General features: G+C 44.3%; 1 protein-coding gene across 3 annotated transcripts in view; it reads left to right on the top strand.

Moving 5' to 3' along the window:
- Positions 1-14,674, top strand: part of SLC4A5 (solute carrier family 4 member 5) — a 161,716-nt gene that overhangs the window by 136,583 nt on the left and 10,459 nt on the right. For all 3 annotated transcript variants that reach the window (XM_029604158.1, XM_029604159.1, XM_029604160.1), the window contains 2 exons: positions 357-425; positions 2,748-2,921. In XM_029604158.1, coding sequence (XP_029460018.1) covers positions 357-425; positions 2,748-2,921 — 243 coding nt within the window. The remainder of the gene's footprint in view (positions 1-356; positions 426-2,747; positions 2,922-14,674) is intronic.

The raw sequence follows: 14,674 nt of genomic DNA, 5'->3' as shown, positions 1-14,674 counted from the left end.
GTGCGCTCAGCTGAGCGCACTGTACAGTATCGACCTGTTTATGTTAAAGTGCTGTGTATATTAATAAAAGTTAAGATTGCATTAGAAACGGCTGGAGTCAGTGTGGTTCTCTGCTCCAGCCTAGGGAATTTGCTCAGTCACCCTCACAGAATCTAAGTTTTTTTGAATTTTCACTGACAATTTAGAGGTCCATACTGAATAAGCTAGGGAGCAAGAAAATTATCCAAGTAACTCTTCCCCAAAAATGCCCCATAGTAGTGGCCCCAGAGTTATCTGAAGCAGCTGAGAAAAACGCTGGCTTTGGTCACAGCTAAGCGAGTTTCTGATGGATCCTTGCTCTTTTTCTGTGTACACAGTACATCCCCATGCCCGTGCTGTACGGAGTTTTTCTCTACATGGGAGTAGCCTCGCTAAATGGCATCCAGGTAAGGACAATGCCTTTATATTAATCTAAAACAATGTCAAGGCAGAAACACAGCCTAGGGATTCTGCATACTTCTGAGGGATTTGAGATTCCTATCTCTGGATGCAGGAGGACTGGACATGCAACCGGTATAGAGTTAGCATAGCCCAAGAGCTGTTGTAACGGTGACACCTTGTGGCCATGGAGCAGCACTGCCAGCAGGCTCCTGGAACACTGGGCAGTGCCCAGTTTTATTATATCAGGTGGAAAACACAGAGAATATGTCAGAGACCACCCTGATGACTTTCTTGCGCAACCTAGAAGTAAACAAGAAAAAGGAATGAAGAATAACAAAAGGAGAAACGGAATCCAGGAATAAGAGATGCCCTGGGAGTGCTGGAATGAGAATTAATAATTTGCTTTCTCTAAAACAACTTTTAATTATTCTTATATGCCACATTCCTTGCTTCTTCCATCGGCTGCTGAGTTTACATTTTGTTGTGCAGAGAGGGAGGAAACACAGGACAGAGATGACCCGGCGCCATTGTGGGACATTTCAATCTAGGAGAGCAGTAATGGAGCAGCTATTAAAGGGCTGGGACCAAGCTCCCCTGTATGCAAAAGTAGGGTAAGGTCTGTGCCACTAATGTGTAGTCAGGTCAGCTCCTGTTATGTAATAAAAGCAGGAGTTGACCTTCCCTTATAATAAGGACAGAGACTACACTCCCAATGTGGACCAAGGACAAGGAGTGAGGTCTGAGCTCCTGCTGTACAATAAGGACAAGACCCATGCTCTTTCTGTGTCATAAAGGAAAGACACGAGCTCCCTCTGTATAACTCAATTCTGAAAGAGCTGAGATTGCAGGAGATTATGTAGGGTTCAGAAAAATCTGGAAGACCTGGCTTTTTAGCTTTGCTTTCTAGGAGACCCTGATGGGGTTATATATGAACTATTTTTGTTTTTATTATTTGATTGAGATTCCTGATTCATTTTAGGCATGCTGTTCTTATTTTAGTATATTTATTAAGCTTTCTAATAAGCTGTAATGTAAATTTATGTATGTGTTATTTATTATGTGTTTCTATGTCTACGATGACTTTGATGTATCTGACTTTGAGCCTGTACTGGATAGGCAGTCTATAAATAAGGGCAGGGACTGCACATTCCCTGGATAAGAGAAGGGGTTGAGCTCCCCTGTATAATAAGGGCAGAAACTGATTGCCCCCTGAATAATAAGGGCAGGGACTAAGCTCCCACTCTGTAATAAGGACAGAGCCCAAGCTTTCTCTGTATAATAATGGAGGGACACAATGAAAATCAGTATGCTGGCTTCTCTGCTTCTCTTTATTATAAAGACAAAAGACTGAGTGTCCCCTGAATAATAAACGGGCTGATATAGTAAAGTCCGCGAGAGAGCGGGCATTCGCCCGCTCTCCCGGCGCATGCACAGGCCACTCTCCTGTGCGCATGATTCAGTATGCAAATTAGGCCCAGCGGTAAAAAGAGGCGCTAGGGACACTAGCGCGTCTCTAGCGCCTCTTTTTGGACCGGAGCGGCAGCTGTCAGCGGGTTTGACAGCTGACGCTCAATTTTGCCGGCATCGGTTCTCAAGCCCGCTGACAGCCACGGGTTTGGAAACCGGATGCCGGCAAAACTGAGCGTCCGGTTTTCGACCCGCAAGCTGCGGGCCGACTTCAAATGTTTTTTTTTTTTAACTTTTGGTAACTTTCGGGACCTCCGACTTAATATCACCATGATATTAAGTTGGAGGGTGCACAGAAAAGCAGTTTTTACTGCCCGAAGAAATTAGCGCCTACCATTGGGTAGGCGCTAATTTCTGAAAGTAAAATGTGCGGCCTGGCTGCACATTTTCCTTTCTGAATCGCGCGGGAATACCTAATAGGGCCATAAACATGCATTTGCACGTTGCGGGCGCTATTAGGTTCGAGAGGGTTGGACGTGCGTTTTCGACCCCTTACTGAATAAGGAGTAATGCTAGCACGTCGAAAACGCGCGTCCAATCGAGGGTTAACAGTGCGCTCCATCGGAGCTCCATCGGAGCGCACTGTACTGTATCGGCCCGAAAGGCAGGGACTGAGCTCTCTCTGTATAATAAAGACAGGACTTGAGCTCCCCCTTTATTCTAAAGGCAGGGGCTGAGCTCCTACTGTAATAAGGACAAGGACAGAGTTCCTACTATGTAATAGAGACAGGGACTGAGCTCCTACTGTGTACGTGCAAGAATTCCTCTATACAGCACAAAGCTTAGATCTCTTCTGAGTTATACAGGGGTTTGAAATGCCAATGAAGCATTGCAGTAAATTCTATTATCCTTTCCACTAGTTCTGGGACCGTTGCAAGCTCTTCCTGATGCCAGCCAAACACCAGCCGGATTATGCATACCTGCGTCATGTTCCCCTGCGCCGTGTGCACCTCTTCACACTCGTGCAGATTATCTGCCTTACCGTTCTCTGGGTCCTCAAGTCAACTGTGGCAGCCATCATCTTCCCTGTCATGGTAGGGGCCGGAGCCAGGGCCAGGTCAGCACCACTGGCAGGCCTAATGCTTATAAGCATGAAAGGGGGGGGGAGATGTTAAATAATCCACCAAGTTGCTCAAACGCCGTCTTCTATTCACATAGGCTGAGCCCTAGATGTGTATTTTATGAAGGCCACAAAAGATCTCATCTCGGAAAGAGAGTAAATGTTTTAGTAAAGTATAGTTTGTGTCAGAATTCATTGAAACAACATTCTGGTAACTTTTTGTGCCCTGTGTCAGCAACTAGATTCAAGGCTGGCCAACAAGCAGCTTATTAAAAGTGAAAATGGCTCTTTTATTGCTGGCAGTAGAAGTGATATGGTTGGCCCACATGGGCCAAAGGGAATAAGAGGAGGAAGAGATGGCATGATTGGCCCACATGGGCTGCAGGGGGGAGAAAATGGCAGCAAAGTAGCCTTCTCATCATCAACATCATCATCATTGGCCCGGAGGAGAAGGAGATCTACTACCAGCTGCTAGTGGAGACAGAGTAAGAGAGAGACTGGTGGGAGTGAAGTTGGTAGCTGAGAGAGAAAGAAAAGACTGGTGAAGACAAGGGTGAGGGCTGAGAGAGAGAGATAGAGAAAGAGACTAGTGTGGAGGTTAAGAGAGAAAGAGAGAGAGAGACTGGTGAGGACGAGGGTGGGGGTTGAGAGAAAAACTGATGGTAGTGAGGGTAGGGGTCAAGCAGGGGAGAGCTGGCCTATTAGGGGCCAATAGGTATAACTACAGCTGCGGTGTTCTGGTTTGGTGTGTTCCACAGTTCCACTTCCTTTTTATCTAAAATCATGCCCTGTAGCCCTGTGTTTGAGTCACCAACTGGCACCATTTCTGCAGGTCAAGCTGATCCAATTGGTATTCTGTTTTTACTCCATCTTCTTCTTCTTCTTATCGTAGTCATCCATCAAAGTCATATTTCTTTCCACTGACAGCCACATTTCAACACTCGCAATTTTGCCAAAGCCAATGCCAGATTTCAGATTTTGGTACCTGTTGAAAGTACCATTGAGTGAAGGTCATAGTAACATAGCAATGGTACATTAAGAGCAAATGGTTCATCTAGCCTACCCAGCAAGTGGCTTATGATAGTAACTGTTGCATCATGCAGGTTACTCCCATGCATTCTTTTTTTTTTTTTAATTTTTTATCAGCTTTTCAAAAAAATTACAAAGAACTTCTTTGCAATATAACTAAGAGAAGAAATCTCTAATACGAATTACATTTTATATATATATCCACATATGTGTTTACTATCATAGAAACAACAAACTGCCTCTTTATAATTTCAAAAGAAATATCTGGGGGGTTGGAGAAAATCAGAGGAGACTTATAGGAAAAGAAAATTTACTCCATCACATTAATTACAGACCTCTCAAGAGCTACTCAACAACGTAGAAAATCATTTTTGTTAATGCGGCCTGAGGCTTTGTCCTAAAACAAGCGAGAACAGGCTCTTTGGTCTAAGTATTTGGCACCTTCCAAATTTGGTGCCCTAGACCATTGATTATGCCTAAATCTAGGCCTGAATTTATAAGAAGTGCTATTTATTTATTTATTTATTTAAAGGGTTTTCTATACCATCGCTAAGTTATATACCATCGCAGCGGTTTACATGTAAGCACATAAGTAAGATTGGAGTAAGCGTACTATAGTACATTCTAACAGGTGCCATTAAGTTTCGGTTACATTAAATCATAAAAATATGTACAAATGTTTAATGATGTAGGTTTTGGCCAGGTGTACCTAGAAGGTACTTTTACAGGTCAAAAAAAAATCACATTTACTGTGTTATATTATTACATTCATTGTGTACTCGGTTTGTTAAAATATTGTAATGCACATTTAGGAGAATAGTGCTGTGTGCCGGTGCTCTTCTGTTTATTCCAGTGTATTTTCTATTCTCCGGTCTCTTTATAAAAGGCTTGGTTAAAATGCCATGTCTTTAGACTTCTCTTGAATGTTTTGGGGTCTCTGTAATCTGATCTCTAGAGGCATTGTGTTCCAGAGTCTGGGTCCTGCTAAAGACAATGCCCTTTCTCTTACCTGGGTTAGTCTCGCTGTCTTCACTGAGGGAATGGTTAAGAGAGCTTTGTTTGCTGAATGAATGTTCCTGTGTGGTACGTGTACCCGTAGTGCAGTGTTTAGCCAGTCCGCTTTTTCATCATTTATTAGTTTATGTATGATGCATAGTGCTTTGTATTTTATTCTTTGTTCTATGGGTAGCCAGTGAAGTTCGGCCAGAGTTTGTTATATGGTCTCTTCTTCTTTTTCCAGTTAGTATTCTCGCTGCTGTGTTTTGTAGAATTTGAAGTGGTCTTATTGTTGTATTTGGGAGTCCTAGAAAAAGTGCATTACAGTAATGCTAGGTCAGCCCAAGGTCCACAGAGCCCAGCATTCTGTCTCCAACAATGGCCAGTCCAGGTCACAAGTATCTGTCAGATCCCCAATAGTTGATCTTTTTCTTATATTTCACTCCCAGGAATAAGCGTCTCTTTAACATTAGGCCGGTTGTGGGATGCTCCTGCGACCAGCCCCACCTACCCAAGACACCACCCAGTCCAGTAGCGGCAAGGATACTGCCATGTTCTTCCTCCCTCTGGCCCATCATTGCACCTCTAGGCGTACCGGCCTATAAATGCCCCGCGGCAAGAAAGCCCTGCAACAGCGTCTTCTGATGATGTCATGTGGCTAGGTATTTAAAACCCAGTCCACGCTTCCCTCAATCCCTCAGTAACAGAGCCTCCTGCTCTTGCAGTGCATGTTGCTTCCTGTCTCTGTGCCTTGTCTTGTCTTGCCTCCTTGTTGCTTTGCCTTGTCTTGCCTCATTGTTGTCTTCCCTTTTCCTGCTTCTTCCTGTCATGTCTAGGTTCCAGTGCCTTATTTTTGTCTCGTCTGTCTGTCTCTGCCCGACTTCTTGCTCTGACCCTGGCCTCGGACTCTGGCTGCCCTTCTGGACTGCTGCCTGCCCTGATCTTAGCCTGGACCTCGACACTGCCTGACCTCTACCGACCTCGGCCTGGACCTCGACACCACTTGCTCGCTGCCTGTCCTGACCTCTACTCGCTACTCGGCTTCATTTGACCACTCCTTTCAGGACTCTTACCTAAGCCCTGCCAGCCCTCGGAACCCAAGGGCTCAACCTGCAAGCAATGGGACTGGTATAGGTGAAGCCCTAGAACCAGTCCTAGTAAGAGCGGGTCCACCTGCTGTCAGGGTGGGCCTAGAAGGTTCACCTGCTAGGCTGCATCAACCATGCCACAGCCCAAGGGCTCACATCCATGACAGTCGGCTTTCCCACGTCTACCTGACTCCGTGACATTGGTTGAATCCTATTCTATCACTCAGCAAACTTTGTGCCAATAAGGCAGAAAATGTTAACTCAGTCTGCCATGAAGGGTCCTTGATTTAAAAAAAACCTTGAGAGAAATTAAACAAAAACTGTGGCAGGTAGAGTGGAGGTGGCGAAAGACTCAGTCTGATGAGTCTCAATCTGATTTTTAAGTCCTGTCGCCACAATTATAGATATGCCTTACATTTAGCAAGGACAGAATATTTTAAAGCCTTTTTAGGTGGATCATTGAACCAGCCTTAGAAATTATTTTCTTTGATTAATAGTTTAGTTGATAGGAAATAGATTTTAGCCCCCAGGATTATGGAATAAAGAATAGATATTCTGAGGAGCTGAACTACAGCCCCTTCTGATCATTCTGAGGCCCTACAGGTTATTGCATCTCAACCTGGTAATAGGGGGTTTAGCTGGGATTGTTTTGAGTTAGTATGGACTATGAAAGTTGAGGAAACATTACTGATGTAAAAGAACTCTGTCTATATTCTTGATCCTTGATCTTTGTCAGTAATTTTTCTATTTTGTTTTGGTTTTTTTTATATTTTAACAAAACGTATAAAATGTTCCTTAACAGAAGGGAATGTGCAGTTAATATAAAAGCAAGCTTTGATTTGGTCTGTCTTAAAACAGAGCCATCTTCTGACTACACTCCCCTCTAGCTTCAGGCCCATTTCAAATTTGTCAATGAGTAAGATTTTGGAAAAGGTTCATTACTCCTATTTTGGAGTGTTTTCGTGAACCAGTAATTCATTACATAGTTATCAATGTAGGTTTAGAAAGATGCATGTTACAGAAACTCTTCTGGTATCAGTTACAGATTTTTTGTTAAAGGAAATTGATATAAAGGGTATTGTGATAGCTGTTTTTCTTGACATTTCCTCAGCATATGATACTGTTGACCATGTAATCTTGATTCGCCATTCGCGACAGCTAGGACTAAGTGGGACAGTTATCAAATGATTCCAATCGTACTTGTACAAACGGAAGCAGTGGGTTTTTCTTAATAATAAATTGTCGGAATGGGTTGAGTTGGGCTATGGGGTTCCTCAAGGTTCAATTCTATCACCTGCATTATTCAATGTTTATCTGGCACCTTTTGTGTGTGTGAGAGATAGAAGAAGCATGTCTGTGAGTGAGTGACAGAAAGGAAGTGTGTGTGTGAGAGGTACAGAGAAAGTGTGTGTGTCAGAGACTTGTCAATGATTAGGAGTTGAATTTAGAGTCTATGCAGACAATATTCTACTGTTTTTTCTGGTTAGGGGCTCTTTTCCATCAGTAATTGAGAATATTTCCAGTTGTTTATCTGTAATTAATACTTGGATGAATAAGAATAATTTATTACTAAATTTAGCTGAGGCTTTATGTTTACATCAGCCTTCTATTTCTCTCCCCGACATGTCAAACTGTGATTGAACAAGGAATGGTTCTGTAATCCAGTTTTCAGAGTCAGTGAAAAATCTTGGATTTCTTTTTGATACCCATCTTAGTTTTAGAAAGCACATCCAGTCTGCATTACATTCTTGTTATTTTAAATTGAGAATGCTTTGGCATGTACGCTATTTTTTAGATCCTAGTGATTTCAGAACCATTGTTTACCCTTTTGCTTTATCGACTAATAACTACTGTAATGCTCTTTATATGGGCCTTCCTAGTTCTCATCTCAGAGCTTTGCAGATCTTACTGAATTCCACTGAATATTTGGTCATGTGGGGCTCTCCCTGGGAACATGTTACACCACTGTTGTGTCAACTTCATTGCAGAGGCGGAGTATTTGGCATATGGGGAGGATACTTCTTTGGCACCTCCCCCCCCCCCCCCCTCAAATATATAATTTTAAAATTTCCTAAACATCAATAAAATATTTCAAAACAGCAGACACATCAAATAACACCAATAATTAAAATTAACATGGATTTTAAAAATCTCCCGCTCTCCATATTTGTCATCCTAAGATTGTTGTAGACTGGGGGCATGCAAACACTCACACACACACACACACAATATACTCCCTCTCTCTCATACACACATACATACATACATGCTTGGTGAAAGACAGAGGGAGCATGTGTATTTGTGACAAGTCTCTCACACACACACACACACACACACACTTTCTCTGTACCTCTCACACACACACTTCCTTTCTGTCACTCTCACTCACAGACATGCTTCTTCCATCTCTCTCACACACACACACACGCACGCTTCCTCTATCTCTCTCTCTCTCTCTCTCCCTCACATGCACACGCACACATGCAGACAAAAACTGAATTGGAAACCACAAGCCAGATTCATTATGCAGTGCAACAATAGAAAAGCAGAAAATCACTGTTCCTCAAAACAATACAATCAAGAAATATAAACCATACTAAAAAATATACATTTCAAAACAGCTGATGAATAGAATAATATTCAATAATTAGAAGCTCCTGTATACATTTTTTTAAATTTCCTAAACACTGATAAAATATTTCAAAACAGCAGACATCAAATAACACCCAGAAATTAAAATTAATAAGGATTTTTAAAATACCCAAATCCGGAGATCACGTGATGCACTGAAGGGAGCGGATATGAATTCCCTTCTCGGAGACTCACCATCGCATCCAGCCCCATCCCTACCAGCCAAAACAGCAAATCGGGTCAAACCATTGCCTACTCACTCTAAGAGCTCTTCTTTTTACTCTCAGGCGACTTGATGGCGTCCAGAACAACGAAAAAAGAAAAAAACAAGGCCCACTTGGCCGAGCCGCCCGCAGAAAAAGATGCAGGGCAATCCAAGGTAACACCGGCAACGTTAGCAGAAATGAAGACTGCAGTGGTGGAAGCCCTAGCACCAGAATTGAAAAAGATTTCGGAGAAACTGATGGAATTATCGCAGGCTTGGCAAGTTTTGAAAAAATTACTGAAGCAGAACAGAGGATGTCGGATAACCAAGATGACCTTCGCTCTGTGCAGGCCAAGTTAGCTCTGAAAACCACGCTCACCAAACAAACCGAGCGCATAGAACAGTTAGAAAACCACTCTCGGCGGTCAAATTTGAGATTTGTTGGCCTACCGGAATTGGTGGAAGAAAAGAATCTGCCGATGTTCCTCGAGACTTGGCTTCTACAAGAATTTAACCTGTCCAATACCCATGGCCCACTGCGGGTGGAGTGCACCCTCCGACTCGGGCCTAAAAATCCAAATGGAGAAAGACCAAGGGTGGTGATAGCAAAAATATTCAACTTTGCTCACAAAACAGAAATCCTCTGAGCCCTACAAGCTGGGAAAACACTGACGTACGCTAATAAGAAGGTACTAATTTTTCAAGATTTTTCAGCCTCATTGTCAGCGTTAGCCCCTTACTGCACTAAATTATTTGACCTGGACCTTTGAGCGATCATGATATACCCTGCAAAAATTCGGGTGCAGGCAGCCAAGGAGATCTGCTGGTTCTCTGACATCGCAGAGATTCAGCAATTTCTCACCACCCAGGCAGCAGCGAAGCCCACGGAGCCAATGCACATCGAGAATAGCGTTCCCTGATTTAGAGCGGTGCGCACTCCGACCACACAGAGCTTCTACAGTGGTACATGTGGCAAATCCTTCGTTCACCCGATACGATGTTCATTTTTGACTGTGCTTTTCATCAGATAGCAAGTCAATATTAGGGTCGGGGCCCCTTCTCTACTAAGAACATTCTACCAGGTACATTAATTCGGAAACAGTTTACTTAATAGCTTCTTACTTTCAGCATGACCACCGTAAGACTGGACAGAGACTCACATGGTTTTTCTATACAACACGTATAAGGAGTCTTTTTCTATTTTTTTTACACCACAGCAGTCTACTCCTCAGGAGCTTCAATTTGAGCACACCCAAGGACCCAGTTAGGACAAACTGCTGACTTGCATGACTAGAACTTACTTATATCTTTTCGGTACTGGTTTGATATATCTGTTCGGGATGGGGGTTGGATGCGATGGGAGGAAACCGAATGCATGGTGGTAATCTCCTACTGGCTTTGTTTAGATAAATGGGGAATATGTGGTATAGGGAAAGGGGAGGGAATTTTTGTAAAGGGATGTTCTGGGTTTTCTCAGGGTTTATTATTGTGTACGGGAACGTGCCACCTAATTCTGGGAATATTTTCTGGGAAATGCACCACAATCCTTGTGAATGGAGGGGGACTCCTGCTGGGAGGGTTCCCCTCCTATTCCTATTGATACCAGTGCTGCAATCAGATACTTTTAGGTTCTGGATATGATGTCATCAGGGACGCATATTGTATCCTGGAATGTGTGTGGTATACATTCACCTCATAAGCGAACTAAGATTCTCATCGCCCTTAAGAGGATGTCAGCTGATTATAGTCTTCCTACAAGAAACATATCTCATGGACAATGAGCATAAAAAATTACGTCAAGGTTGAGTGGGCTCGGTATACTTCACCTCTGCATCAACTAAATCTTCAGGGGTTGCAATCCTTATCAATAAACATGTACCTATTACAGTTCAAACAGAGCTCAGGGTCCCCCAAGGTAGATATCATTCTGATTGCGGAAATTCACCATACCCCCTTGGTTTTATGAAATTTGTAAGCCCCCAACAATTATACTCCCGCTTTCTTCCAGGAGCTCTACGGCCTTCTTAGTCCCTATCTAGAGCATACTATAATAGTGGAAGGTGACTTTAATGCAACCAGAGATCCCCAATTGGATAATTCCCATGACAACAGGCCGACTCATAAACCGAGTAAGGGGATTGCTTTCCTAGAAAACTCCTTACACCTGGTAGACGCATGGCGGATTGTCCACCTCATGGATACTGATTTTACCCACTTATCTCGAGCCCACTCTACATACTCTCGGTTAGATTAGCTATTAATTAGCACTCATGTCTTTTCCAAAGTTAGTGACACTAACATTGAGGAAATTATCATATCCAATCATGCCCCCATCTGGATCGAACTCACGTGGCCTTCCCTCCCTAAGCCTTCCTATATATATGGTGGTTACCCTACTTTTTGGCAGTGGATAATCATTTTCGTCACTTTCTCCGCTCCAAATGGCAGGATTACTCTCACTTGAACAAAGAACATATGGATGACCCAGTATTCTTCTGGTACACTGCAAAGGTAGTGACACATGGGCATATCATTTCCTACTTATCGCACCATCGGAAAATGCTGGACAAGCGTCTACTGTCCCTGACTGCCCAATTTAACCGTGCCAAATGAGCTCTTCTTCCTTCCAATATCCATCCCAACCGAGAGAAACTCCTGGCCGTTCAAACAGCGTTACATTCTCTGATCCATCAAAGAACAAAAAAAGTTTGATATACTGCCAATATAAGCTGTTTCAATTTAGCAAAAAGCGGGCAAGATGATGGCTAATTTGATACGAACGGCACGTAACCCTCGTCACATTATGGCACTGCATACCTTCTATGGCCATGTGGTCAATGATACCCCTACAATTCTGAATACCTTTAGACAGTTTTACTCAGACCTTTATTCCTCAGAAGGAGGGAACCAGGATATGTGTGACCAATTCTGCTCCCAGGTAGACCTTCCCTGCCTGACCTCAGAGCAATGTGCACGGCTGAACCATCCAATAACAGAGGACAAGGTTAAAATGGCAATCTGACAAGCGCTCCGTCTTAAGGCCCCAGGCCCCGACAGATTCACAGCAGAATTTTACAAAAACCTGATAGACAAACTAGGAGCCCTGCTATCTTCCACGTTCAATGCCCTGATTCAGTCTGGGAAATATCCTGCTTCAACCAATACTGCCCATTTAATGCTGATTCCAAAGCCGGGTAGGAATCCTCAATCCCCAGCGTCATACCGCCCAATTTCGCTATGAACTTTGACCAAACATTGTTGGCCAAGATCTTGGCCGACCGCTTGGCCGACATCATGCCTGAATTAATTAATCCCGGTCAAGTGGGCTTTGTGCAAAAACGCTACGCTCTCACTAACATTCTTCTTCTGCCGTCATTTCTATATGTTTCTATGTTTGGTGATGACTGCAGTGGTGCTGTGCCAGAGAGTGGAGGTGGTCAAGGATCGGGTGGAGTGGGGTACCTGTTCTATCTTCTGTGCCAAATGGGCCTTGAGGGGTTTTTCTTTAACAGCATACAACTTTTGTACACCAACCTGACTGCCTCAATTGTAGCGAACAGCTCACAGTCCACGATGTTTCAAGTCAACAGAGGGACTAGGCAGGGGTGCCCTCTTTCCCCTCTCCTGTTCCTTTTGACTCTTGAGCCCCTGTTAAGGTTTATCCAGGCCACCAAAGAGATAAGAGGGATACAACTTCAAGGAAAAGTGTTTAAATATGCGGCCTTTGCAGATGATATCTTGGTGTTTTTGACTGAGCCGAAACAGTCGCTGCCACCCTTATTACATGTATTTTGTCCTCTGGCCTCAAGATAAATTAGGATAAATCAGAAGCTCTGGGTTACCCTTCCACCCTTCAGGAGAGCTGGGAAGAGCCTTTCCTCTTACACTGGGCAGAAGGCACTATTCGATACTTGGGGATACACTTGTCCACTGACCTTACGACTCTATATGCTTTAAACATCTCCCCGCTCTTACGACACACTCGAGACGAGATGCAGGCCTGGCGAGATTTACCGCTCTCATTAGGAGGTCGTATTAATATCTTTAAAATGATTTTACTCCCCAAATGGCTATATATGCTACAGAATATGCCCCTCCAAGCGCAGTCGCTGGGCCTTCCACTGCGCACCAGGCCTCATGCCGGAGTTTGGCGTCTTCAGTGGCATTGGCTACGCCCCTACTCGTGCGTGCACAGACCACCCGGCCTCTTGTAGGACCAGGGGCGGCTCCGCAACGCGTCCTGATTGATGGAACAATATAAGGAAGTCTCTGCCTGCACTTCCTCGCCTTGGCAATCGGGTCGGCATTGTATTGTGTGCTAGATTGTCTCCGCATTCATAGTCTTGTTCCAGTCTTGTTCCATCCTTGTTCCAGGATCCTACTGTTCCAGCCTTGTTCCAGCGTCCTTCTGTTCCTGCATCTGTCATCTGTCCATCTTCCCGGGTAGTACCCTCGGACTGTCTCTCTGGTACTGACCTCGGCCTGTTCCTTGACCTTCCTGTCTGCTGCCTGCATCCTGAACTCTGCCTGCCTTGTGACCTCATCTGACCTCCGGAACCTGACCTCTGCCTCGTTGACTACTCCTCGGACTGATCCTCGGATTTGACCTTGGCTGCCTTTGACTACGTCTCCTGATTCTGGCTCTGTCCCTTGCCTTGTCATCGCCTATGCTGTTTGGGCTTTCCTTGCCTCTCCGGGCCAACAGCGTGAAGTCCAACCATGTTTCCTTGCTGTCCGTGGGCACGCCTCTCTACTACCTCTCCAGGAAACCCTGCGAGGCCCACCTAAGTCCAAGCGGCCTGGGTCCCTATGGGCTCCACCCGGTGGGACCTCGGGCTTCCAGTGGTGAAGCTCATCCTTGCCTCTGTCTCCTCCTCCTGTGCTCCGCCCCCTGGACGCAGGTGCTTCCTGGTCCCTACCAGGAAGCCATTCTCCACTGCTGCAGGACAAGGGTCCACCTCCAAGCGCAACACCGTGCAGGTTACCCCCATGTTTCTCTTATGGGTAGCAACTGCCACTCCGTGCTGTTATCCCCAAGCCTTATGAAAACACATAAAAAATGTACTGGTAGCAACATTTTTACTGGGTGATGAGCCTTCTTGAAAATTCAGACAGTGCTGCTTGACATGCCTTGCTTATGGATTTGGCCGTAGAAGCAGTCCTGTGTTTTTCCCCATATGTTTGCGTATCAGTACCCCAGAATGTAAAAGTCAGGGCCTGTGTTGATTGTCGTCTGAATCCAATTCCTCTTCTCCCGCCATCAAAGTGAAGAACAATTATTGGTTAAGGGTAGTAATCCCATGCCTTCTGTTAAGGTTAGTAACTGCTGCTCCATGCTTACCAATTCCCCAGACCATAAAAGTTGGAGCTCTCCTTATTTGTTGTCTAAAACCAATTCCCTTTTTCCCCCGGAGAAAGGGAATTGCAGAGAGCATTGTTGCATTTACATCAAAAACATCAAGGCTTTTTGGTTAAGGGTAGTTACCACCGCATCAGCAAGTTATCCCCATGCACCCTTTTCTTTATTTCCATCCTCTAGTCTTTAGGGATCCACGAGGTTTATCCCATGCCCCTTTGAATTTTTTGACTGTTTTTGTCTTCACCACCTCCTCTGGAAGGGCATTCCAGGCATCCACCTCTCTCTCCATTAAAAAATATTTTCTGACGTTGGTTCTGAGTCTCCCCTTGGAGTTTCATTTTGTAACCCCTAGTTCTACTGTTTCCTTTCCATCGGAAAAGGTTCTAAGTTCGTACATCATTAAAACCTTTCAGGTATCT

This window comes from Rhinatrema bivittatum, chromosome 5 (genome assembly GCF_901001135.1).
Source record: "Rhinatrema bivittatum chromosome 5, aRhiBiv1.1, whole genome shotgun sequence".
Taxonomy (NCBI): domain Eukaryota; kingdom Metazoa; phylum Chordata; class Amphibia; order Gymnophiona; family Rhinatrematidae; genus Rhinatrema; species Rhinatrema bivittatum.
The sequence above is the reverse complement of the archived record's forward strand: the minus strand, read 5'-3'. Positions and strand labels throughout refer to the sequence as shown.